General features: G+C 43.5%; 2 protein-coding genes across 2 annotated transcripts; both read right to left on the bottom strand.

Moving 5' to 3' along the window:
* Positions 1-8,884: 8,884 nt before the first annotated feature.
* LOC121858958 (alpha carbonic anhydrase 8-like) lies at positions 8,885-9,346 on the bottom strand. Its single transcript, XM_042355619.1, has one exon. The coding sequence runs from the start codon at positions 9,344-9,346 to the stop codon at positions 8,885-8,887; it is 462 nt and encodes a 153-aa protein (XP_042211553.1).
* A 1,201-nt stretch (positions 9,347-10,547) lies between these two features.
* On the bottom strand, positions 10,548-23,170 carry LOC121858950. Its single transcript, XM_042355610.1, has 13 exons — positions 23,114-23,170; positions 20,777-20,971; positions 20,498-20,588; positions 19,993-20,182; positions 19,781-19,957; positions 19,228-19,427; positions 18,681-18,838; positions 18,282-18,471; positions 17,792-17,959; positions 17,365-17,482; positions 15,663-15,751; positions 14,388-14,504; positions 10,548-10,603 (listed from the first exon to the last, which is right to left on the bottom strand). Exons 1-13 carry the CDS (start codon positions 23,168-23,170, stop codon positions 10,548-10,550), a joined length of 1,806 nt encoding a protein of 601 aa, XP_042211544.1.
* Positions 23,171-26,403: the final 3,233 nt, after the last annotated feature.

Below are 26,403 nucleotides of genomic sequence, written 5' to 3'. Positions count from 1 at the left end.
TGTGTGTGTGTGTGTGTGTGTGTGTGTGTGTGTAAGTATGGTACTGTCACACACCAATTTACCATAACAATTATTCATACCATTACATTAAACTGTTTCGTTCAGCCCAAAGTCAACAATTCATTGGAAATATTACGTTCTGAAAACACAATTATATATGCGTGTGTGTGTGTGTGTGTGTGTGTGTGTGTGTGTGTATAATAAAGCAGCAATACATTTATTTTTAACGGGATAATTACAAGAGTGTCAGGGAAAGCATTTTACGGTTTTTTGTATTGAAAATATTATATGTGGTTTTGTGACTATATGTGGCTTTGTGACAACATGTGTGTGTGTGTGTGTGTGTGTGTGTGTGTGTGTAACCCCTGGCCAGCAACAGCACACACGGCTTCCATTATTGCTAAAAGAATCGCGTCACCTGATACGAATGAACACAGAGTCATGTACGAGTTTATTGAGCCACTTGTAATGATGCAAACCATCCCTATTGTAATTCATTTTACTAATTGTTGGGAGAGAGAAGTGGGTTGTGGAGGGTGGGGAGGGGGATAAGTGGGTTGGCAGGAGTAGAGTGCGTAAACTTCTGGCAGGAAGGTGGGCAAGGAGGATTAAAGACTAAATTTAAGCAAAATAATTAAAATCATATAACATTTTATTTCACATAAGTATTACGTGTGTGTGGCAAGGTGTATGTGGTGTGTGTGTGTGTGTGTGTGTGTGTGTGTGTGTGTGTGTGTGTGTGTGTGTGTGTGCGAGCGTGCGTTAATAATCATATAAACATACGTAAGCAACATCCTCGACACCGGCTCCTACTACCACCTGGGATCCCTCGCCCGAGAATTGCTGTTCGACACCACAACTGCATCCAGCCCATACGAACACGAACTGATCGCTATAAGAACAGCCCAGTCCCAACCATTATAAAAATTATCAATAACTTGTAATAAACCAGTGTATTCACTCCCATTAAATGCTACTTCTTGCACTGTCACTATGTTGAAATGCCCTGTAGTTTGAGCTTTTCCCCATGTAGTTATTATATATCTTATTTGTATCACTTATGTTACTTGTATATTATTTGTAATTCGAAACCCATTCCCCAATTATGTAACTGTATATTTTCAGCAACTACACCAGACCTCAAAAGGACTCAGAAGTAGAATCCCTCACTTTGGTATATTTATTACAGGAAAAATATATAGCGAAATAGTATACTTCAAAATATTTTTCAGTATCAGAGGAGGAGATTTAAAGGAGGGATTTAGTGGCGTAATTCGTCTCTCTCCCCGCCACACATTCATCTCTTAAAGGTCACTAAATCATATAGTGGCGCCCGGTCTCCTGAGAGTTGGACACGTTTTTTCAATAATATATATATATTTTTTTTCCATGAGTTTTGGCGTTATTCATTTTTACGTATTATTATTATTATTATTATTATTATTATTATTATTATTATTATTATTATTATTATTATTATTATTATTATTATTATTATTATTATTATTATTGTTATTGTTATTAATATTAGTATTAGTATTATTATTATTATTGTTATTATTGTTATTGTTATTATTATTATTATTATTATTATTGTTATTATTGTTATTATTATTATTATTATTATTATTATTATTATTATTATTATTATTGTTATTGTTATTGTTATTAATATTATTATTATTATTATTATTATTATTGTTATTATTGTTATTGTTATTATTATTAGTTATTATTATTATTATTATTATTATTATTGTTGATTATTATTTTATTAATATTATTATATTATTATTATTATTATTATTGTTATTATTATTATTATTGTTATTATTATTATTATTATTGTTATTATTATTTGTTATTATTATTATTACTATTGTTATTATTATTATTATTATTATTATTATTATTATTATTATTATTATTATTATTATTATTGTTATTGTTATTGTTGTTGTTGTTGTTGTTGTTTATGGTGGTGGTGTTGTTGTTATTGTTGTTATTATTATTGTTGTTGTTGTTGTGTTTACGAGTGCTATTCTCCGCTGCCTTTACTACTACTACAACTACAACTATTACTACTAATCCTACTACTATTACTACTATTACAACAAAAACTACTCATACTACAACAACAACAACAATAATTACTACTACAATAACTACTACTACTACTATTACTACCACAACTACTACTGCAAGAGGACACAAAGGAACCGATAAAGGTGGAGACAGAGAGGTACAGTAACAGCTCACGAAGAAGTAGAAGAAGAGAGAAAGAAAAAACAATAATAATATATCCTAATTTCTTTATGTATTCATTCCGCACTTTTACGTATGGGAGAGAGAGAGAGAGAGAGAGAGAGAGAGAGAGAGAGAGAGATTCTAGAACTAAAAATATCCAATTTGTATCCGAGTGGAGGGTGGTGTAAACATGTTAGTGGCACTCCAGTGTTTAGACCCGCCCACCCACCCATCCGCCCACCCACCGCCCACCACACCTCTCTGTAATTCTATTTCCGCCCTCAACTTTATTCCCCAGTGATAAAAATATCCGGCTAACTCTATTTCCAGCCTCAATTTTATTTGCCGGAGTGATAAAAGGCTATATAACATAGGGTTGTGTTCTGGCGTAGCTACATAGTGGAGTTTATTTTTATCGTACTTCAGGGTTACGCATTAGTTAGGTGATGGAGATATTGGCGTCACTTTCATAAAATATGGTTTCGTGGTGTAGTGATTGGAGTGGGTAGTTAGTGGTGTGATTGGGTAGTTAGTGGTGTGTGGGTAGTTAGTGGTGTGATTGGGTAGTTAGTGGTGTGATTGGGTAGTTAGTGGTGTGATTGGGTAGTTAGGGGTGTGATTGGGTAGTTAGTGGTGTGATTGGGTAGTTAGTGGTGTGATTGGGTAGTAAAATATGGTTTCGTGGTGTAGTGATTGGAGTGGGTAGTTAGTGGTGTGATTGGGTAGTTAGTGAATTGTGATTGGAGTAGTTAATTGGTGTGATTGGGTAGTTAGGGGTGTGATTCGGTAGTTAGTGGTGTGATTCGGTAGTTAGGGAGACGATTGGGTAGTTAGGGGTGTGATTGGTGGTTAATTGGTGTGATTGGGTAGTTAGTGGTGTGATTGGGTGGTTAATTGGTGTGATTGGGTAGTTAGGGGTGTGATTGGGTAGTTAGAGGTTGGCGATTGGGTAGTTAGGGGGTGTGATTGGGTAGTTAAGGGTGTGATTGGGTAGTTAGTGTTTGACAGGGTAGTTAGTGGTTGATAAGGGTAGTTGGGGGTGTGACAAGGTAGTTTGTGATGTGACAGGGTAGTTAATGGTGTGACAGGGTGGTTAATGGTCTTTGACAGGGTGGCGTTAGTGGTTGACAGGGGTGGTTGGTGGATGACAGGGGTGGTTAGTGGTTGACAAGAATTGGTTAGTGGTGTGACAGGGTAGTTAATGGTGTGACAGGGTAGTTGGTGTGACAGGGGTTGTTAGTGGTTGGCTGGGGTAGTTGAGTGGTGTAATAGGATAGTTAGTGGTTGACAGGGTAGTTAGTGGTTGACAGGGTAGTTAGTGGTTGACAGGGTAGTTAGTAGTGTGACAGGTAGTTAGTGGTTGACAGGGTAGTTAGTGGTTGACAGGGTAGTTAGTGGTTGACAGGGTAGTTAGTGGTTGACAGGGTAGTTAGTGGTTGACAGGGTAGTTAGTGGTTGACAGGGTAGTTAGTGGTTGACAGGGTAGATCGTGGTTGATATGGTAGCTAGTGGTTGATAGGGTAGTTAGTGGTGTGACAGGATAGTTAGTAGTGTGACAGGTAGTTAGTGGTATGACAAGGTAGTTATAAGGGTGTGACAAGGTAGTTAGTGGTGTGATAAGGTAATTAGTGGTGTGAAAAGGTAGTTAGTTGTAAAATAATACCACTCATTCCATCACAATTAACCACACCGCTGACAAATCCCCAAAATCAGTCAAATATCACTTTACATATTTTCCTAACATGGCGTCGATATGTAGACCTGAAAATTAATTAAATTATAGATTCTTGGTAAACTTGATGGCTGGTCGCCGCTACACGTCGACAAATTAATTCCAGCCTCCTATGGTAAGTTCCGATCCCCCTACCTATCGTCCACCGTGATAGAGGCTATGGCGTGCGAGGCATTTGGTACTTCTCCTGACGGGGGGTTCCGGTCATTCAGGTTCAATCGTCTATACATTTGGACCATTCCGATTCGCAGTGTTTACTCTGTGGCAATTTTCGTGGGTTTATTTTTTCAGGCGATTTTTTTTCTTCTATTTTCACTGTCTCTTTTTCTCTCACTATTTCTGTTCGTCTGTCTGTTCGTCTGTCTGTCTCTGTTCCATTGTCTGCTCTTCTTTGATTTTTCGTTGGTCATATTGAGTTCAATTGTCTATACATTAGGAACTTTCCGATTTCGCTGAGTTTTTCCTGGATTATTTTTTTTTATTGATTGATTACATTATTTTTCCTCTATGTTTCTTTGTTTGTAATATTCTTTAGCGTGTTGTCCGATTCTCTCTTTTATTGGTCGTTCTTCTTATTCCTTTTCGTTGATATATTACGAGTCGTTTCTATGTTTTTTTCGAGCCAAATGTCTATTTCCCTTCTCCTCTTTACCCTTCCTTCCCCTGTTCCTTCTCTTCCCTTCCTTCCCTTTCTCCCTCTCCATCTTCATCCTCTCCTCCCCCTCTTTATCGCTATCTTATCCCTCTCCTCTCCTTCTCCTTCCTTCATCTTATCCTTCTCCTGTCCCTTCCAATTCTCTCTTACCTTCTTCATTCCTTCTTTTATCTTCTTCCCTCCCATCACGTCTCTTATTCTCCTCCAATTCTCTCTCTCTCTCTCTCTCTTTCCATGTCATCATCTCCCCTCTCCCATTCCCACCCCCTTTATCTTCTCTTCCACTCAACTTTCCCCTCTTTCAACCCTCCTATTATCTTTCCTCCCGTATCCCCCATTCCTCCTCTCACTTCCCCTCACTTGTCTCCTCTCCCCTCACTTCCCCTCACCACAAGAAAAAGGGGAAAAGGAAAGGTTATTTATTTTTTTCTCAGTCAGAAAAATTACTCATCAACAATGGTACGAAGGAGGAGGAGGAGGAGGAGGAGGAGGAGGAGGAGGAGGAGGAGGAGGAGGAAGAGGAGGGAGTGGAGGAGGAAAGAAGGAGGAGGTGGAGGAGAGGAGGAGGAGGAAGAAAGAAGGAACAATCAGCATATTGCTACAGATGTGCCAGGAAGAAGTCAATGCCCTCCCCTCCTCTCTCCTTTCCTCTCCCTCTCTCCCTTCCTCTTCCTTCCTCCTCTCCTTCTCTTCCTCCTTCCTTCCTCCCCTCTCCTTCTCTTCCTCTATTCCTTCCCTCCCTCTCTTCTCTTCCTCCCTTCCCCCTGGCTGGCCTCTTATGAGATCTCACCATGTACTGTCAGTAATCTCCAAGATCTACCACATGTACTGTCCGTGTCTCCAAGATCTACCCATGTACTGTCCGTGTCTAAGATCACCACATGTACTGTCCGTGTCTCAAGATCTACCACATGTATGTCAAATGTCTCAAGATCTCTACATGTACTGTCCCGTGTCTAAGATCTACCATGTACTATCCGTGTCTCCAAGATCTACCATGTACTGTCCGTGTCTCAAGATCTACCACATGTACTGTCCGTGTCTAAGATCTACCACATGTACTGTCCGTGTCTAAGATCTACTACATGTACTGTCCGTGTCTAAGATCTACCACATGTACTGTCCGTGTCTAAGATCTACCACATGTACTGTCCGTGTCTAAGATCTACCACATGTACTGTCCGTGTCTAAGATCTACTACATGTACTGTCCGTGTCTAAGATCTACCACAATACCACATGTACTGTCCGTGTCTCAAGATCTACCACACCCTTAACCCCGCTATAATACCGTACAATATATTGAATCTTAAAACGTACACAATATTATATAGTGTACACCAAGCTAAACAATGTACTGTACAGCAAAAACCCTGACCATTGGTACTAACATTGGTACAGTGTAAGATGGCACAGTCACTCCAATATAATTAAACCACTTATCATAATAAATATTTCTTACAATGTAATGTAAGGACAAGGTAATTAGGATGGTTATAAATGCATCAAATTGTAACCAAATGTTCAATGTTCTATGGAAATTCAAATTACTTGTGTTGACAAATGGTGCTCATAGGGTGTTGCCTTCTAGAGCCGTGATGCTCGGGGGATGGAGCCAGTACATTGTTTATGGCAGTTCGGGGAAAATTATGAGATTACGGGGAAAATTTTGAGATTACGGGGGAAATTATGAGATTATGGGAAAATTTATGAGATTACGGGGAAATTTATGAGATTACGGGGAAATTTATGAGATTACGGGGAAAATTATGAGATTACGGGGAAATTTATGAGATTACGGGGAAAATTATGAGATTATGGGGAAAATTATGAGATTATGGGGAAATTTATGAGATTACGGGGAAAATTATGAGATTACGGGGAAATTTATGAGATTACGGGGAAAATTATGAGATTATGGGGAAAATTATGAGATTATGGGGAAATTTATGAGATTACGGGGAAAATTATGAGATTATGGGGAAATTATGAGATTACGGGGGAAATTATGAGATTATGGGGAAAATTATGAGATTACGGGGGAAATTATGAGATTACGGGGGAAATTATGAGATTATGGGGAAAATTATGAGATTACGGGGGAAATTATATTGAGATTACGGGGAAATTTATGACATCACGGGGAAAACTGTGAGATCAGAAAACTTAGAACTAGGGAACAATTATGAAAACTTCGAAAAAAAACCTGAAAGATTGGATACCTCAGGAATATTCATCAAACTCAAGCGTTCAGGAGGACTCAGGGAAAAATGTATGAAAATTAAAGAAAATTTATTTAACTCAAGAAGAGAGGAAGCAGGAAGGGGGGGGGGAGGGGGGGGGGTGATAGATCTGGTTCCTGCTGTAATCATAAGCAACAGATAACCACTTGAGACACGACGACATCTAATTGATTAACCAGTAAACCAATATGACAAAACGCATCTAAAATAACTAAAGCGTTCGACAATAAAAAAATAAGTGATGGAAAAATATAATTTATTTCAATCACGTATAATTTTTCGTTGTCTTGCGGCTCTTTTGTTACTGGTAGGCGGCTAAGCCAATCAGACGAAAGGATAGATACCTGGTGCTTCTGTTCGCCCTCTACCGCCCCCTGGCAGGTATGGAAAGAAATTAATTTAGGTAGTAATTACAGGAATTCTCTGCCTGCACTTTTACCTATACAAATTAAATCACAGACCAAGCAAGTGTAGCTCTTACAGTCATTGTGAATTACGTCTAGTTTAATGTTTTTCCCTAAGCTTTGATAATGTAAAAAGAGGTCAACACCCTCGCCACTAACCTCCAACTACCCGTCCTCGTCACGCCCTTGGCAATATCCTGATAGTCATTATTACCTCACGAGAAAAATAAGCAACTAATGGCAGTATCGGGCGAACGTTCGTCTGGCGCAATCTTCTTCTAAGAGTGTCAGTGAAGGAGGAGGGAAGCTGTTGACCATGTTCTTATAATAGTTTACAGTCACTACTGTTGACGACACAGTCTACCTGCAACCCATCATAATAAAACATAACTAAATATATTAAATAAAACAAAATATAATATTAACTCAAGAATAAATGTTTGTAATAAGTAAAACACTGTATCCAACCTGTAAGTTTTACTTGTAACTGTTGGCTACTTGTAAAACTTAACAACTTACTACATAATGTGAGAATTGTCAACATTATACTAAGACAGTGTTGACCAAAGACTATATACGGAAGCTAGGGAAGTGGCCGCCTTTAGCCCAGCATAAAGTGTACAGTATAAGGTTGTAGGTCGTTTGGGCCAATGGGCTATGGACGTTTGCTTTGGGCTAGGGTGGTTATGATCTGACCTAACCTAACCAAACGCTCGTGGCCCAAACATCCGCTCACCACTGTATACACTCCAGTGTGGACCAGATACTGACCTTCCTGGCCGACGGCTGCTTCACGGCACGAGGCCTTTATCATCATCATCATCATCATCATCATCATCATCATCATCATCATCATCATCACCAGGTCACATACTTCAGTGGCCGACACATCATTCTTCCCCCACTCTCGCTGTGCGCGGCTCTGGAAAATAAATATATATATTATTTAATTCACCGTCAACCTCGACACACCACAGGGAGGAGCAAACCTAAAATACGAGGTTGTTTTCCCAGAAACTCAGAACTTACTGCATAACCAATTTTAAACCCAAGCTTTATTCTCAGACTCGTTCACCAACTTCCAGTGACAGTATTATATTATTAGACTTTCAATAGTTTTACACACAGACTATATCTCTATAGATCTATTAATACAGTCAAGGTAATATGATACCTGTCAATGAGGAAACAAATTATATCGGGTTAATGAGGGAGACATTAAGCTGTGTGTTCCATTAGGCTTCAACTATGGTTCATCCAGTAATCAGTGGACCTCCGTATGGACATTTCAATACTACACCATCCAGCCTTTATGACGTTTTCCAATGATAATTTTACCATTACTAATATGAGTAAAGGCGGAACACACAATAGGCCACCCACCATTGTTGATATACACCAATGTTACTCAGCTTAACATGTCCCGAAAAGTATCGCGATATATGTACATATAATTGGAAATATTTCTTTATATTAATTATTTTAATATTAGGCTGAGTATTACCTTATGTTCCTAGTTATTGTGACGACATAACAGAGTAAGTGTTTAAATATATTGTTATATTTCTAAGAATTTTAGACTATTTAAACCCTACTGTGTATTCTCACTGGTGCAGGGGCTCTAGCTTCTGAGGGGCCCAATGGTGCAGGGGCTCTATCTTCTGAGGGTCCCAATGGTGCAGGGGCTCTAGCTTCTGAGGGGCCCAATGGTGCAGGGGCTCTAGCTTCTGAGGAGCCCAATGGTGCAGGGGCTCTAGCTTCTGAGGGGCCCAATGGTGCAGGGGCTCTAGCTTCTGAGGGCCCAATGGTGCAGGGGCTCTAGCTTCTGAGGGGCCCAATGGTGCAGGGGCTCTAGCTTCTGAGGAGCCCAATGGTGCAGGGGCTCTAGCTTCTGAGGGGCCCAATGGTGCAGGGGCTCTAGCTTCTGAAGGGCCCAATGGTGCAGGGGCTCTATCTTCTGAGGGGCCCATTGGTGCAGGGGCTCTAGCTTCTGAGGGGCCCAATGGTGCAGGGGCTCTAGCTTCTGAGGGGCCCCGTGCAAGATGATGGCCCCACAACCCTCCCATCTCGCCCACTCCCTCACCCACATTCAGTATATTCCTGGTTTTTCGAGAACATCATCTTGGTGAAAGATAAACCAGGAAGGTAAACCAGTATCAGTTGACAAGGTTTTATAAACTAAAACCGCCAAATCTCGGACTTACTGGCGCCAGATGGCTCAAACACTCGCCTGCAGTTTTGAGAAGCACACAACACACAGGAGAATTGAAATACGAATCCTACTAAATAACAAATACATTGTATTCAGGAGGCAGCCCCACAGACCGCACATAGCGGGGGACGACCCTACAATAGTGCTATTATGCAGGTACTTACAATTCAATGGGACAATCTTCTGGCCAAATCATCTTATGGTGGTGTAAAAGATCACTCGAGTTACAATTATATTATCGAGGCAGCTTATAACAACATCGGTCTTCCATTATGGTGAGTAACACGGTTTAAATCTTGTAGCCCTTTTGTTATTTACTTATACCAGAATAGGCCATTCAATTACTGCATAGATTACTCCCAATATAATTATCAAATAGCATTTATATATAATCTTACAGAGTTTTGATAGTGTAGCGGTGGTAAAGATCATTAACTGTAGTGAAGTAGAGCCTCGTATTTTGACAAGTTTAAACCACTATTCCCAAATTCCTGACATAAATACAGTAATCGCTAAGTGTCTGGGCCATTTATTATTATCATTATTTACTTTAGCTTAATAATTTATATAACTAACACTTAATATTTATCTAACATCTTTCATACACTTTTTACATAAGGTAGATTATGAAAAATAGAAAAACTGGAAGAGGAAATGGTAGAGAGAAGTAATAAATTAAAGAAAAGTTGCCAGGTGAATAGACAATCTTTTTCGTGTTCCTCTATTTTTCATATAGCGATTACTGCTTTATTATTGTGATTATTAACTCGTAAACACTTCCTTGATTAAGAAACTTACATTATATTCTCAGTCATGTACGAGTTATGGGCGCAGTAAGACACATAGGTTAACCAATACTACGCTGTCCTTCCCTTCCCACCAGATGTTAGCACCGAGCTTGACTGACTGGATCCGCCTCTCGTCTCAAATCCATTTACAAACATCTGTCTCAAAAAAAAAGTTATCGTGTTGTGACTTTTATTATATGCTTATCACACTTTTATAGTGATACTAGTCGGCTATTAGGTGTTAACGATGAGAGAGAGAGAGAGACTTTAATCCTTCACTTTTGACCCATAATCACGGCACCAAAACTCTTTACTGATGATAACTACAGGTAAAGCATAATCTCAGGTGTTAATATAATTACATAACCAATAATTACATCATTTAAATTATACATTACCTTTTCTTAGTCACAATTCAAGTGAGATATAGACCAATTAGGAAACATATCCACCAACCAAACTCTGAAGCATAAATTAAATACAAAAATCACCCACAGAAAAGTCGCACATTTTTTTCGAAAGACTTACTAGACTAATGAAGCTAAACTAATTTGGCCAATAATTCTGAAACAAAAGAGAGAAACTTCAGGGAAATACTAAAAGAACGGAGGGAACTTCTTCCTTCCTTGCTTAACTTAACTAAGACAACATCAACACCGACACACAACCTAAGTTACCTGACAAGAAGCGGTACAGAAAAGGTTAATTCAAATATATAAAGTGTTAAATGAATATACTTCTTGCTCGGGGTGTTTATGAAGTCTTAGAGAAAACGGAAGCTATATGAATGGATATACTTGGATATACTTAACTAAAACATACCGCAGGATATAAAGTATATAAGGAACATGATATGTATAAAACTGTTCTAAAAGCGATTATTCAAGTTTATCTTTTTAGTTGGCCGTTCATAGTTACAGATTGTTAGGTGCTGAGCAAGTACACTGGCTGGTCCAAACACTAACACTGGCTGGTCCAAACACTAACACTGGCTGGTCCAAACACTATCACTGGCTGGTCCAAACACTAACACTGGCTGGTCCAAACACTAACACTGGCTGGTCCAAACACTATCACTGGCTGGTCCAAACACTAACACTGGCTGGTCCAAACACTATCACTGGCTGGTCCAAACACTAACACTGGCTGGTCCAAACACTGGCTGGTCAGAAACACTAACACTGGCTGGTCCAAACACTAGCACTATTTGGTCCAAACACTAACACTGGCTGGTCCAAACACTATCACTGTGGTCAAACACTAACACTGGCTGGTCCAAACACTAACACTGGCTGGTCAAACATAACATAATGCTGGTCCAAACACTAACACTGGCTGGTCCAAACACTAACACTGGCTGGTCCAAACACTAACACTGGCTGGTCCAAACACTAACACTGGCTGGTCCAAACACTAACACTGGCTGGTCCAAACACTAACACTGGCTGGTCCAAACACTAACACTGGCTGGTCCAAACACTAACACTGGCTGGTCCAAACACTAACACTGGCTGGTCCAAACACTAACATAGCTGGTCCAAACTATCGCTGGCTGGTCCAAACACTAACTGGCTGGTCCAAACACTAACACTGGCTGGTCCAAACACTTATCACTGAGCTGGTCCAAACACCCCAACCCTAGCTGGTCCAAACACTAACTGGCTGGTCCAAACTACTAACACTGGCTGGTCCAAACACTAACACTGGCTGGTCCAAACACTAACACTGGCTGGTCCAAACATAACACTAGCTGGTCCAAACACTTAACACTGGCTGAATCCAAACACTAACACTGGCTGGTCCAAACACTAACACTGGCTGTGGTCCAAACACACTAACACTGGCTGGTCCAAACACTAACACTGGCTGGTCCAAACACTAACACTGGCTGGTCCAAACACTATCACTGGCTGGTGCAAACACTAACACTGGCTGGTCCAAACACTATAACTGGCTGGTGCAAACACTAACACTGGCTGGTCCAAACACTAACACTGGCTGGTCCAAACACTAACACTGGCTGATCCAAACACTAACACTGGCTGGTCCAAACACTATCACTGGCTGGTCCAAACACTATCACTGGCTGGTCCAAACACTAACACTGGCTGGTCCAAACACTATCACTGGCTGGTGCAAACACTTAACACTAGCTGGTCCAAACTAACACTGCCAGGTTATGAAAAGTTAGCCCACAGATTCCAGTACTATTTACTTATATCAATATCATTCCTCCTCTCATATGCTCCCTCATTATCAACGTCACTTAAGGATGATGGTCAAACGATAATCAATTTTCATTATTTGTTGTTCTTTTCATTACAGTTAACACATTGAAGATTATGTAGTTATGCAGATGAGAAACATTTATATATCTATCTATTTCATGCAACTGTTCACATTACATAACATAATCATACGTAACGCGGGAATATTGGTAGAGTTTAACGATGTGTAGTTACATTATAGTTAAGATGACTTTACAGCATCTTTAAAACATTTCTGATCAAGAGTAAAACTTCTATCATAATATCTTACCTAAACATTAACACAAGTTGAAAATTAAGTTTAAAATGTCTCTAATTATATCAAGTTCTATAATAAGCTAAAATTTCTGAAAGTTACAAGTAATTCTATAAAATTTATTGTAGTTATAATTACAAACTGTATGTAACTATATGAATAATCAGTATATATATATTTTTGTGATGTATTTCCTAACAATAAAGTATTACAGTTGTGATGACAAACACTTGTTATTCCCCTCCTCAGTAATTATACAATATATGAAGCCGATTTTCTGTCTGTCTGTCTTAAATATTGTTTCATTGGCTAATTCTTTATTTTATCTTGTTATTCCTTCTCATTCTCTTTGTTTTCTCTCTCTGTGTTCGTATCTTTTTTCCACGAATTAAATTTATTCTTCTACTTGCGTTCCATTTATTGTAGTTTTCTGTCTCTCTCTCTCTCTCTCTCTCTCTCTCTCTCTCTCTCTCTCTCTCTCTCTCTCTCTCTCTCTCTCTCTCTCTCTCTCTCTCTCTCTCTCTCTCTCTCTCTCCATCACTTTCATAACCAGTTTCTTTTTAACTTTCCCTCACTGGTTTTATCTTCCATTTACTTTAACCTTATGTTTCAATTTACGTTTTCTATTAATTATTTACCATTTACTTTTAACCCTCGTTCGTTTTTTTTCCATATTCTTATTTTTTCCACCATTTTCTCTTCCCCTTGGTCTACAGTATTTATCTCTCTTCTTGAACTCTCTCTTCCTTAATCATCAAATTTCTCTCGTTTTCTCTTCAATTCTATGTTCTTCTTTTTCTTACCTACGTTTCTCCTTCCTTCTCTTAGTATCCTACATTACTTTCTCAGCTTCTTTTCACTCTCTTAGCTTTGCTCCGTCTCTCAAAGGTTAGGTTAGCTTAGGTTAGGTTAGCTTAGGTTAGGTTAGCTTAGGTTAGGTTAGCTTAGGTTAGGTTAGCTTAGGTTAGGTTAGCTTAGGTTAGGTTACCCTAGGTTAGTTAGCTTAGGTTAGGTTAGCTTAGGTTAGTTAGCTTAGGTTAGGTTAGCTTGGGATTAGGTTTAGGTTGGGTTAGCTTAGGTTAGGTTACCCTAGGTTAGGTTAGCTTAGGTTGGTTAGCTTAGGTTAGGTTAGCTTAGGTTAGGTTAGCTTAGGTTAGGTTAGCTTAGGTTAGGTTAGGTTAGAGTTATTTTGCGCTAGGTTTATTAAGAGCTATTTAATGTTGTAGTGAGATGGACCATTTATTGGTATGAAGGGCCATTTAGTGGCATGAGGGGCCATATAGTGGTATGAGGGGCCATTTAGTGGCATGAGGGGCCATATAGTGGTATGAGGGGCCATTTAGTGGTAAGGGGGACCATTTACTATGTTTTTTGGGGCCATCTATTGATACGAGAGACCATTTCTGATATGGGGGGGCCATTTAGTGTTTTTTCTGGGCCATTTATTGATATGAAGGGCCATTTAGTAGTGTGTGATGGACCATTTGGTACTGTGTGTGATGGACCATTCAGTAGGATAGTCTTGGCTAGTTAGTTGTGCCTGGGCTGGGAGGGGGGTAACTACGGTAGGTTGGGGCGACAAACAGCGTAGGTACAGCCGCCAGCACATGAGGCACACCAATGCCACCAGGAAAGTGACGAACTCCAGGACGCTAATGATGCTACAGCCCAGGAATAGTCCCATGTAGCCTCCGAGGTCACCTGGTGGAGGAGCAAACACAGGCCTACATTACTACAGGGACAGATGAGAGGGACTACATTACTACAGGACAGGTGAGAGGGGCTACATTACTACAGGGACAGGTGAGAGGGGCTACATTACTACAGGGACAGGTGAGAGGGGCTATATTACTTCAGGGACAGGTGAGAGGGGCTATATTACTTCAGGGACAGGTGAGAGGGGCTATATTACTTCAGGGACAGGTGAGAGGGCACATTACTACAGGACAGGTGAGAGAGGCTACATTACAGGGACAGGTAGGGGCTATATTACTTCAGGGACAGGTGAGAGGGACTACATTATTACAGGACAGGTGAGAGGGGCTACACAACTTTAGGTCAGGTTGAGAGAGAGCGATAAAGTATGTATGTATGTATGTATGTATGTATGTATGTATGTATGTATGTATGTATGTGATAGTGTTTGTGTATTGTACTGTGTGTGTGTGTGTGTGTGAGTTAGAGCATGTGACTGTGTGTGTGTGTGTGTGTGTGTGTGTGTGTGTGTGTGTGTAAAAATCACCACCTATTGTATACATAACAAAACTACCTGTTGTTCTCTTAACCTTTAAAAGCGATTAATTAATTATTAAACTCATCAATAAAATAATTCCTAACTAAAAATAATTAAACTTTGTGTTGGTGATAAAAATCCACTAAATTAATTAAATTAGTTATAACTTTATAAACTGACCTTTCATTTTATACGACGGTTTTTCATCATTAATTAAAGAATTCTTAATTTATAAAAAAAAATCTCACTTAAATTAAGGAAGATAATTTTATGCTATAGTAATAATTTTGAGACATACAGAGAGAGAGAGAGAGAGAGAGAGAGAGAGAGAGAGAGAGAGACAGACCAGACAGACAGACAGAGAGAGAGAGAGAGAGAGAGAGAGAGAGAGAGAGAGAGAGAGACAGGCAGACAGACAGACAGACAGAGAGAGAGAGAGAGAGAGAGAGAGAGAGAGAGAGAGAGAGAGAGAGAGACAGACAGACAGACAGACAGACAGACAGACAGACAGACAGACAGACAGACAGAGAGAGAGAGAGAGAGAGAGAGAGAGAGACAGACAGACAGACAGAGAGAGAGAGAGAGAGAGAGAGAGAGAGAGAGAGAGAGAGAGGTGAGTAACGTACCAATGAGCTGACCGATGTCCTCTCGCCAGAACTTAACGCAGGTGTAGGCCAGGTGAGGGTAGTACACAGTCACGGCCGACAATGTGCTCCTGCCACGGGAACTAACACACCCATAATGTATCAGTAACATAACCGTAACACCCCCGTCACATTACACACCCGTTACATCACACACCCGTTACATCACATCCCCGTCACATCACACACCCGTCACATCACACACCCGTTACATCACACACCCGTTACATCACATCCCCGTCACATTACACACCCGTCACATTACACACCCGTCACTTCACACACCCGGTACATCACATGAGGTACTGGTTACACCCGTGTAACCAGTGGGGTTCCCCAGGGGTCAGTACTAGGCCCACTCTTGTTCATAATCTACATAAACGATCTAGATACTGGGATCAGCAGTGACATAATAAGCAAGTTTGCTGATGACACCAAAATAGGGCGGCAGATTAATTCAGGGCAGGATGCAAATGCATTACAGGAGGATCTAAATAAACTGCAGGGGTGGTCTGAAAAATGGCAAATGAAATTCAACACCAGCAAGTGCAGCGTAATTAATATTGGAAGAACAAATACTTATAATGTATACAGCCTTAACAACATCAACCTAGAGAAGTCGACTTGTGAAAGAGACCTAGGGGTACTTGTATGCCCGGACCTACGGTTTAGAAAACAGTGCGTTAATGTTCGAAATAAGGCAAACAGAGTATTGGGTTTTATATCTAGAAGTGTAAGTAATAAGAGTGCAGCGGTCATATTGCAACTATATCTTGCGCTAGTCAGGCCGCACCTCGATTATGCGGTTCAGTTCTGGTGCCCTTATTATAGAATGGATATCAATTCACTGGAGTCGGTGCAGCGAAGAATGACGAAAATGATTCCGCGACTTAGAAACCTTCCATATCAGGATAGGTTAAAGAAACTAAACTTGCATTCTCTAGAAAGACGAAGAGTGTGGGGAGATATGATAGAAGTATTTAAGTGGGTGAAAGAATTCAATAAAGGGGATATAGATAAAGTTCTTATAATATCCGAGCAAGATAGGACTCGAAGCAACGGATTTAAGTTGGGTAAGTTTAGGTTTAGGAGGGAGATAGGAAGGAACTGGTTCACAAATAGGGTGGTGGACGAGTGGAACAAGCTTAGCAACTTTGTAGTAAGTGCTGGAACGCTGGAAAGTTTCAAAAGGAGGCTAGATAGATTCATGGATGATAGAGAGTGGTAGTAACTCTCGACAGGAGCTGCCATGCACAGGCCAACCGGCCTATTGCAGACTCCTTATTTTCTAATGTTCTTAAAACAACAACAAAATCATAGGCTATCAAAATGGCGTCAAATTTGAATTAAAACTCTACCATACTCATGTGTGACTTTGTGATAATAATAATAATGATGTACAGGGTGTTCCAAAAAAAGACCTGGAGAAAATGTTTTGTTAATAAATTTAGAACCACAAATGATAAGACGATATTGTCCAGGTCTTTTTAGGAACACCCTGTACATTATTATTATTAGTACTATTATAATTTATTATTGGTAATCATTATATAATTAGTATTACAATTATAAGTAGTTTATCTTTGAACTATCCATTACCGCTCGTCAACCAGGAATACTACAGGAGACATAAAACAAGCTAGTATCCCTTCCTCCCTGCTACCCAGACCATAACATTACTCACTCATTATCCACCAAGAAGTTGTTATTCAGCTCGTCCAGAAGGGTAGCACGGATAGGGTTAGTCGAGGCGGTGTAACTGTATGATAGCTCGTCACACACGGGCTTACACTTACGATACGCTGTCCATGAAAGAGAAATAAGTCATGAGGGCTTAGGTTAATTCAAGTATTTTTTGTTATATTTCTGGGTATATTACTGACAGACATACACACACACACACATACACACATACACACTATAAAAGACACAGACACGAACACAAACACTCATTATCAAACTACACACACGCGAAGAGACACAAACAAACACTCACTAACAAACACACACACACGCACAAGATACAAACAGAATCACACACACACACACACGCACAAGATGCAAACAGAATCACACACACACACACACACACACACACACACACAAAGAACAAAACTCGCCTGCAGACAAACACCGATTAGCCTTGGTCAACTTATCTTGGTCATCGCTCACGTCCAGGTTACTGAAGGTCGGTACCTGAGAGAGCTTCCCCACCTGAGCTATGAGTTGATTGTAGCACTTAATCACCTCTTGTGGGGTACACATCTTCTCCATTAATCCTGAAGGAGTAGTCGAGGTCTTAGCTGAACTGTTACGCTCACTGAACCATTTATATCATGTTTACAGTCGAGTCTCATTATAATTTATATCATGTTTCAGTTTTAATTGCAATTTATATCGTGTTACAATTGAGTTAAGGTCGGCACAAATTTGTAGGCCAAAGTTAAGTGAAATGTGTAAACGAGGTAGAAATAATAACTGTGTTGGATTGAATAAAGGAGTGACACATTTATATTTTCGTTGTGTAATGGTGAGAGAGAGAGAGAGAGAGAGAGAGAGAGAGAGAGAGAGAGAGAGAGAGAGAGACTCACGCCTACCCACCTTCCCCTTGGTCCTCGCTATAAAACCTGCAGCCACACACCCTCCTGAAGCATCTAGTGAGGGCGCCGTCGAAGCAGTTGATGGTGGTGGCAAGGAAGGAAGATCTGTCCTTGTGGTAGTCGAGGTGGTAGGAAGGCACACACTCGGGCTCCTTTATATCCAGAAGTGTCTTCAATCCTTGCGAGTTGATCTGAGGACGACAAGAGGGTCTGAAGCTTCGTACTGTTTACGTAAGCTGGTCTGAAGCTTCGTACTGTTTACGTAAGCTTAACTTTTAAGATGTAAACAAAATTTGGGGGTGTAATGTGTTTAAACCGAGTGATGTAAACCTTCATAATATAATATATACACTTTTACCTCTTCTCGTAGGTGAAAGGTGAACCACTGAGAGACGCTGACCTTGGTGAGAGAGATCTGGATGGAGGTGAGAGAGCCCGGGGTGAGGATGGTGCCCTGACCGGTCACTACCATGCCCAGGTAGGTCAGGTTGCTGGTGACAGTGACCTGTATGCCGGACTTCACCAGACGAGAAACTTGCAAAATGCTGGGCGTCACAACTGCTCGAGGGGGAGACACAAACAGGCATTTTGTAATACACATCTATCACCCGTCATTTAGAAACAAGTGCAATAGAGTAGTACAATGGTCTGACAGTACAGAAGAATATTTTCCCCATCACTGACTGAGTAACATTTTACATTAATAACTAAACTGTAGCTGTACATCTGTCGGCATAGTTAAATCACAGGAGGTTATGTTCAGTTAAGTCTAAAAAGGTCTAGACTCGGTTAATTACACCACAACACCCTAAAACACAGTCATCAATTTCCCTCTGTTAATGAAAGCATAATTGACCTAACGGCATACAGTGGTGATGGTGCAGCTAAAATATATCCTAATATCACAGCTAGACACATAAGGTGACCAGAGAAACATCGTAACTTACCAGGTATGTCGTCTTTGCGGAGCTTCATATAGAAAACCAGTCCCATGTACTCGCCTACGATGGCCTGTCTGTCAGAGGCTCCGGCGACCCGACTGAAGCAGAGGCCGCTGTTGGTGGACACGGGTGTGAATTTCCTGCAGCACTTCTCTTGGTCCTCTTCCATCGCCCCCTGACCACACTTATGGACCAGATCCTCACACCTGTCCACCACCACACCAGTTAATTACAGGATACACTTAAAGTACACCCATAACATTCAGGTTGGGTTTGTAAGTTAGCAGGAGCCAACTCATCTCACCTGACACAGGAGGAAGTAAAAAATCCCTGAATACCGATTTGACGACTTACAGTTTGATAAGACTAGAAACCTTATACAAACCTAACCTGACTTAACGAAACTTAACCTAACCTGACTTAATCAAACTTAACCTAACCTGACTTAACCAACTTAACCTAACCTAACATAACCATCAACTCAATTTAGGATACTCGTGAGAGAGAGAGAGAGAGAGTCCCACCTATTTCAAAACACTCTCATGATCCTTTAACTCACGTGTAGGATACGGCGGTAATCAGCTCGCTCATGGTCATGTTATTGTGCCTTAGGATTCTCTGGAGGTCCTGGTGGGCGTCAGCTAACATCTGGCGTCCTTCAGGGGTGTCCAGAAGTCCTAGACGAGCCAGGCTGGGCGTCCCAGCAACCAACATCAAGTAACTGGTTGTGTCCCACCTATTTCAAAACACTCTCATGATCCTTTAACTCACGTGTAGGATACGGCGGTAATCAGCTCGCTCATGGTCATGTTATTGTGCCTTAGGATTCTCTGGAGGTCCTGGTGGGCGTCAGCTAACATCTGGCGTCCTTCAGGGGTGTCCAGAAGTCCTAGACGAGCCAGGCTGGGCGTCCCAGCAACCAACATCAAGTAACTGGTTGTGTTCCGGTTGATTTCGTAGGCTGAGGAGGAGGCGAGTGTGAGAGTGGTTGACAGGTGAAAGTGGGTGAGTGTGGATGAGTGTGGGTGAGAGGTGAGAGTGTGGGTGAGTGTGGGTGAGAGGTGAGAGATGAGAGTGGATGAGTGTGGGTGAGAGTGTGGGTGAGTGTGGGTGAGAGGTGAGAGATGAGAGTGATGAGTGTGGGTGAGAGTGTGGGTGAGAGGTGAGTGTGGGTGAGAAATGAGAGAGAGAGAGAGAGAGAGAGTGTGGGTGAGAAATGAGAGAGAGAGAGAGAGAGAGAGAGAGAGAGAGAGAGAGGTGAGGGGGCGAGACTTACCCTCGAGCTTGGCCCTGGAGAAGTAAGCCCTGTTACAGATCACCACCGTCGGTAGCTGTAGCCCGCCTATTTGTGCTGCCATGGCGGTGGTCTGCACGAGGTGGAATAATGATAAAACAGTTTATTTACCCCAGAATGATAGATCCCCTCCCTCACCCATACACTTCCTCTGTGTGGTTGACTGTTTTATAAGAGAACAAAGGGAGAGGTGTGTAAATTTACACTATCAAAGACACCAACAGACAGACAGACACGCACGCAAACACACCTCTACCTCACCTGAGACCTCACATCCCGATGAAAGAAGGAAATGAAGTATTCGACACTGGCAAACCCTAGGCTGGCGGTGAGGATGGTGGTGGCGATGGCCCACAAGACGCTGAAGCCGTTGCCACGGTTCCTGGCCACGTGAGGGGGTCCATGGCAGGTGGTGCTTTGATTAAACCACAATACCAGCTGGCTTACCGTCACGTTCTGAGGGGGAGGAGAGAGCCTGTCTAAATAACTTGCTCTTGTGCTCTTGTTGATATATGTAAACAAGAGGGCTAATAATAATAATAGTAATAATAATAATAATAATAATAATAATAGTAATAATAATAATAATAATAATAATAATAATAATAATAATAACCGCTTCTATCCCTACTAGTAAATCCTTAAAATACTAAACAAGACAAAATCTACTGAGCTAAAAGATTCTTCCATTCAGCTAAAATAGTAAGACTTCTCTAACACTCCTGGTAACTGCTGGGCGTGACCCGAGACACCGCATTGTTCACACCTTTTGCTCCTGAAGACAAGTTGGAGGTCGGAGGTCACGTGGAAAAGATATATGTGTAATAGTATCCTCTCTCTCTCTCTCCTTTTTAGTATCACCCTGTTCCTTCTCTCCCCTCCCCTCCCCATCTCTCTCTCACACACCAAATTCCAATATCAACTTCAACTCCTAACTAAAGCCATTCTCAACACAGCCAGCCATTACAACAATTACTGCAAAACTGAAACTCTCTATTCTGAAATAAAACAAAGTGGTACACAGTGTGGGTCCACCTAGTGTGTAAAGGGGGTCATATTAGGGGAGAAAAAGGTGAATTGGGACACTGTGGACCTCTGTGTGGGTGGGGTGTGGGGGTAGGGGGTGGGGTGTGGGGGTAGGGGGTGGGGTGTGGGGGTAGGGGGTGGGGTGTGGGGGTAGGGGGTGGGGTGTGGGGGTAGGGGGTGGGGTGTGGGGGTAGGGTGGGGTGGGGGTAGGGGTGGGTGTGGAGACGTAGGCTACACTCACAGTACACTACACCACCACCACTAAGGTCAACCACTACACTACACTTACTCACCACTGTTGTCAACCACTACACTACACTACCACCACTAGTTGTCAACCACACTACACTCACACCACTGTTGTCAACCACTACACTACCACCACTGCTAACCACACTACACTACACTACCACCACCGGTTGTCAACCACTACACTGGCTAATTCACCACCACTGTTGTCAACCACTACACTTATACTACCACCACTGTTGTCAACCACTACACTACACTACCACCACTGTTGTCAACCACTACACTACACTACCACCACTGTTGTCAACCACTACACTACATTACCACCACTGTTGTCAACCACTACACTACACTACCACCACTGTTGTCAACCACTACACTACACTACCACCACTGTTGTCAACCACTACACTACACTACCACCACTGTTGTCAACCACTACACTACACTACCACCACTGTTGTCAACCACTACACTACATTACCACCACTGTTGTCAACCACTACACTACATTACCACCACTGTTGTCAACCACTACACTACATTACCACCACTGTTGTCAACCAATACACTACACTACCACCACTGTTGTCAACCAATACACTACACTACCACCACTGTTGTCAACCAATACACTACACTACCACCACTGTTGTCAACCACTACACTACAACCACTGTTGTCAACCACTACACTACAACCACTGTTGTCAACCACTACACTACCACCACTGTTGTCAACCACTACACTACCACCACTGTTGTCAGAGAGAGTGTTTCTAGTTAAGGAATCACCTATTTCTCCCTTGTTCAACATTCACACAACACAGGTGAGGTGACACAGCCATCATCAGCGGAGGGACAGTATCCTAAAACACCGCCCTACCTTAAGTTGAGCAATACTAGATAGGACTCCTCTACGGGGGGCAGGATGTGTGTAGGCGCCTGGTGTAGAGTAGGACATGGTGGGCGGCAGGTTAGCGTAGCAGAGAGCGGTTGGTCAGTGTAGCAGTGGGCGGCAGGTTACACTATGAAGCTTCGGTTGGTGAACGAAGGCCAGAAACGCTGCCTCCAGTTGACGGAGATCTGGGGAAAAGTTCTTATTAAAAGTGACTGGTGGAGACTGATATGTATGTATGTATGTATGTATGTATGTATGTATGTATGTATGTATGTATGTAGGTATGTATATTGGATTCACGTAGTAGTAGTTTAAGTTTCGAGTTAATTAGGTTAAAATTGGCAGTGACGACCTAAAATTGAGAGAGAGAGATGATTACCTGTATGGGAGAAGACACTGGGCCAACAACACGCCACCTACTGGGTCGACACAGGTGCTGGCCTTCACGTCTGTAACAAGTTCGATCAGCTGAGTCATGTGCACAAATGAGTCCAGGAATGTGACTCTCTCTCTCTCTCTGAAGGAGACTAGGTCCACCTATCCTTAAGTACGTCCTATCGACCCCTCATGAACGACTCGATCTCCCTCACTAAAACGACTTATTGTACCTCAGACGACCTCGCTCACCTCCACGATTCCCGGACCTCCCCCCACCCGGCTCGACCTCCCTCACTCTTGACCTCCCCACTCAAACGACCTCCCCCACTCCCCCTGCTCCGACTCCCCCCACACGGCTTCCCGCACTCCACACGACCTGCCGGCCTCCCCCACCTGCTCGGCTCGACGACCCTCGACTCCACCCGACCTCCGACAGAGAGAGAGAGAGAGAGAGAGAGAGAGAGGGTGTGCCTCAAACTGTCAGGATCAACACATGCTCGTGGAAGTGAGTAATAATAATAATAATAATAATAATAATAATAATAATAATAATAATAATAATAATAATAATATATATTAAGTTAAGTACGCGGAGAACGATGGAGAGGGAGGGAGAGAGAGGTGCTGTGTTGGTTGAGAGGTGAGTGGGAGGAAGAGAAGGTTGGTGAAGGTGAGGTGAGAGGGGGAGGGTGAGGAAGGCGTAGCCAGGTAATGACTACTTGTACGTGTAACTTTATTGAAGGATAAGTTGTTGATGCACTGGAGATTGGGGTAGTGGGGAGTAGGAGGAGGGGGGGGAGGATTGGGGGGAGTTGGTGAGAGTAGGAAGAGGACTTGAGGCTCGGAAGAAGAGGTGAGGCTAGACACTGTAGGATATGGGGAATAGGAGGAAGAGGAGGAGGAGGTTGTAGGGGAAAGGGATGTGGGGAGAGAGGAAGCAGAAGAGGGACAGGTAAAAGCAAAAGGTGTATTGAAAATGTTATCACATAATAACTTAAGTGTATTAGTAAATAATAGTAGGTCAGGAGTGGGCCGGTAGAGGGTAGGCCGGTAGGTCTGGGATTGGTCAGGGTGGGCTCCGATTGGTCAGGTGGGCTCCGGTAGGTCAGGTGGGCTCCAGGTCAGGGTGGGCTCCGGTAGGTCAGGAGATGGGCTCAGTAGAGTCAAGTGGAAATCCCGGCTAAGATCAGGGTGAATCTGAGTGAGGTCAGGGTGGGCTCCAGTGGGTTAGGAGTGGGCTCCAGTGGTAGAAGCCAGGGTGGGCTCAGTAGGTCAGGGTGGGCTCCCGACAGGTCAGGGTGGACTTCATTGGGTCAGGATGGGCTCTGGGGTAGGTCAGGGTGGGCTCAGGTAGGTCAGGGTGGGCTCGGGTGGGTCAGGGTGGCTCAGTAGGTCAAGGTGGGCTCGTTGGTAGGTGAGGGTGGGCTCAGGTAGGTCAAGAGGTGGGGCTCAGGTAGGTCAGGGTGGCTCCGTTAGGTCAGGGTGGGCTCCAATAGGTCAATGGGTTCAAGGTCAGGGGTGGGCCCCAGTAGGTCAGGGTCGGGCCCCAAATGGTCCTCGATAGGTCAGGGTGGGTTCAGATATGTCAGAATTGGGCTCCGATGTGGGTTGTACGGTGGGCCAGGTAGGTCAGGTTCAGGTCAGTGGGCTCAGGTAGGTCAGACTCAGGTAGGCAGGGTGGGCTCAGGTGGGTCAGGTGGGCTCAGGTAGGTCAGGGGTGGGCTCAGGTAGGTCAGGGTGGCTCAGTAGGTCAGGTGGACTCCAGGTAGGTCGAATTATTGAGGCTCAGGTAGGTCAAGAGTGGGCTGGTAGGTCAGGTCAGGTAGGTGGGTAGGTCAGGAGTGGGAGTGAAGGGGCTCGTTAGTGGTAGGGTCGTTGGGGTGGGCTGGTCAGGAGTGGGCAGAATTGGGCTCGCTGGTAGGTCAGGGTGGGCTCCGTTAGGTCAGGTCAGAAGTCAGGGTGGGCCCAGGATAGGTCAGGAGTGGGCTCCGATAGATCAGGGTGGGCTCAGGTAGGTCAGGGTGGGCTCCCAGGTCAGAGTGGGCTCAGGTAGGTCAGGGTGGGTTCCAGTGGTCAGGGTGGACTCGGGTAGGACTGGGAGGTCAGGTGGGCTCAGGGTGGGCTCCAATAGGTCAGAATTGGGCCCCGATAGGTCAGGGGCTCCAGCCAGGTCAAGGTGGGTTCAAGGTAGGTCAGGTAGGTCAGGGTCAGGCTCAGGTGGGTCAGGGTTGAAAACTCAGGGGTCAGGGTGGGCTCAGGTAGATCAAAGTGGGCTCAGGTAGGTCAGAGTGGGTTCCGGTAGGTCAGGGTGGAATCGGGTGGAGTCAGGGCGGGCTCCGGTAGGTCAGGATGGGCTCCGATAGGGTCAGGGTGGGCTCCGATGGGTCAGGTTCAGGTATTAGGTCAGGTGGGCTCAAAGTGGGAGGCTCATAGGTTACAGTGGGCTCCGATAGGTCAGGGTGGGTTCAGGTATGTCAAGTCAGGGTCGATAGGTTGCAGTGGGCTCAGGTAGGTCAGGGAATTGGGCTCAGGTCAGGTGGGCTCAGGTAGGTCAGGGTGGGCTCAGGTAGGTCAAGGTGGGCAGTAGGCCAGTGGGAGGTAGGTCAGGGTCAGGGTTCAGGTCAGGTCAGGTGGGCTCAGGTGTTAGGTCAGGTGGGCTCCAGTAGGTGAGGGGGCTGGAAACCAGGTCAGGGTGGGCTCTGGGGGAGCTCATTGGATCAGGCTCAGGTCAGAGGTGGGCTCGCTGGCTCCATTAGGTCAGGGTGGGCTCCGTTAGGTCAGAATTGGGCCCCGATAGGCCAGTGGGCCCGATAGGTCAGGGCTGAGATCCTTGGTAGGTCAGGGAGGCTCAGGTAGGTCAGGGGCTCAGGTAGGTCAGAGTGGGCTCAGGTAGGTCAGGTGTGGGTTCCGGTAGGTCAGGGTGTACTCAGGTAGGTCAGGATGGGCTCCGGTAGGTCAAGAGTGGGCCGATAGGTCAGGGTGGGCTCAGGTAGGTCAGGGGTGGGTTCAGGTGGGTCAGGTGGGCTCAGTAGGTCAGGGTGGGCTCCCGAAAGGTCAGAATTGGGTTCAGGTATGTCAGGGTGGCCTCCGATAGGTTAGGTAGGCTCAGGTAGGTCAGGGTGGGCTCAGGTAGGTCAGGGTGGGTCAGGGTCAGGGTGGGTTCAGGAAGGTCAAGGTGAGGTCAAGGTCAGTGAGGTGGGTTCAGGTAGGTCAGAGTGAGTCAGAGTGAGCTCGGTGAGTGAGGTCAGTGGGCTCCGGTAGGTTAGGGGTGGGCTCCGATAGATCAGGGTTGGCTCAGGTGGTGGGCTCCGGCTCCAGTAGGTCAGGGTGGG

This window comes from Homarus americanus, unplaced genomic scaffold (assembly GCF_018991925.1).
Source record: "Homarus americanus isolate GMGI-L3 unplaced genomic scaffold, GMGI_Hamer_2.0 scaffold7217, whole genome shotgun sequence".
NCBI lineage: Eukaryota > Metazoa > Arthropoda > Malacostraca > Decapoda > Nephropidae > Homarus > Homarus americanus.
The sequence above is the reverse complement of the archived record's forward strand: the minus strand, read 5'-3'. Positions and strand labels throughout refer to the sequence as shown.

Coding starts and splice junctions, on each gene's coding strand:
- LOC121858958 (XM_042355619.1), bottom strand. CDS start 9,346: ATGGGAGGGTTGTGGGGCCATCATCTTGCACGGGGCCCCTCAGAAGCT.
- LOC121858950 (XM_042355610.1), bottom strand. CDS start 23,170: ATGACTCAGCTGATCGAACTTGTTACAGACGTGAAGGCCAGCACCTGT. Junction 17,960..18,281: donor TAGCGAGGACCAAGGGGAAG/GTGGGTAGGCGT, acceptor CTACTCCTTCAG/GATTAATGGAGAAGATGTGT. Junction 14,505..15,662: donor GGACATCGGTCAGCTCATTG/GTACGTTACTCA, acceptor CTCCTCCACCAG/GTGACCTCGGAGGCTACATG.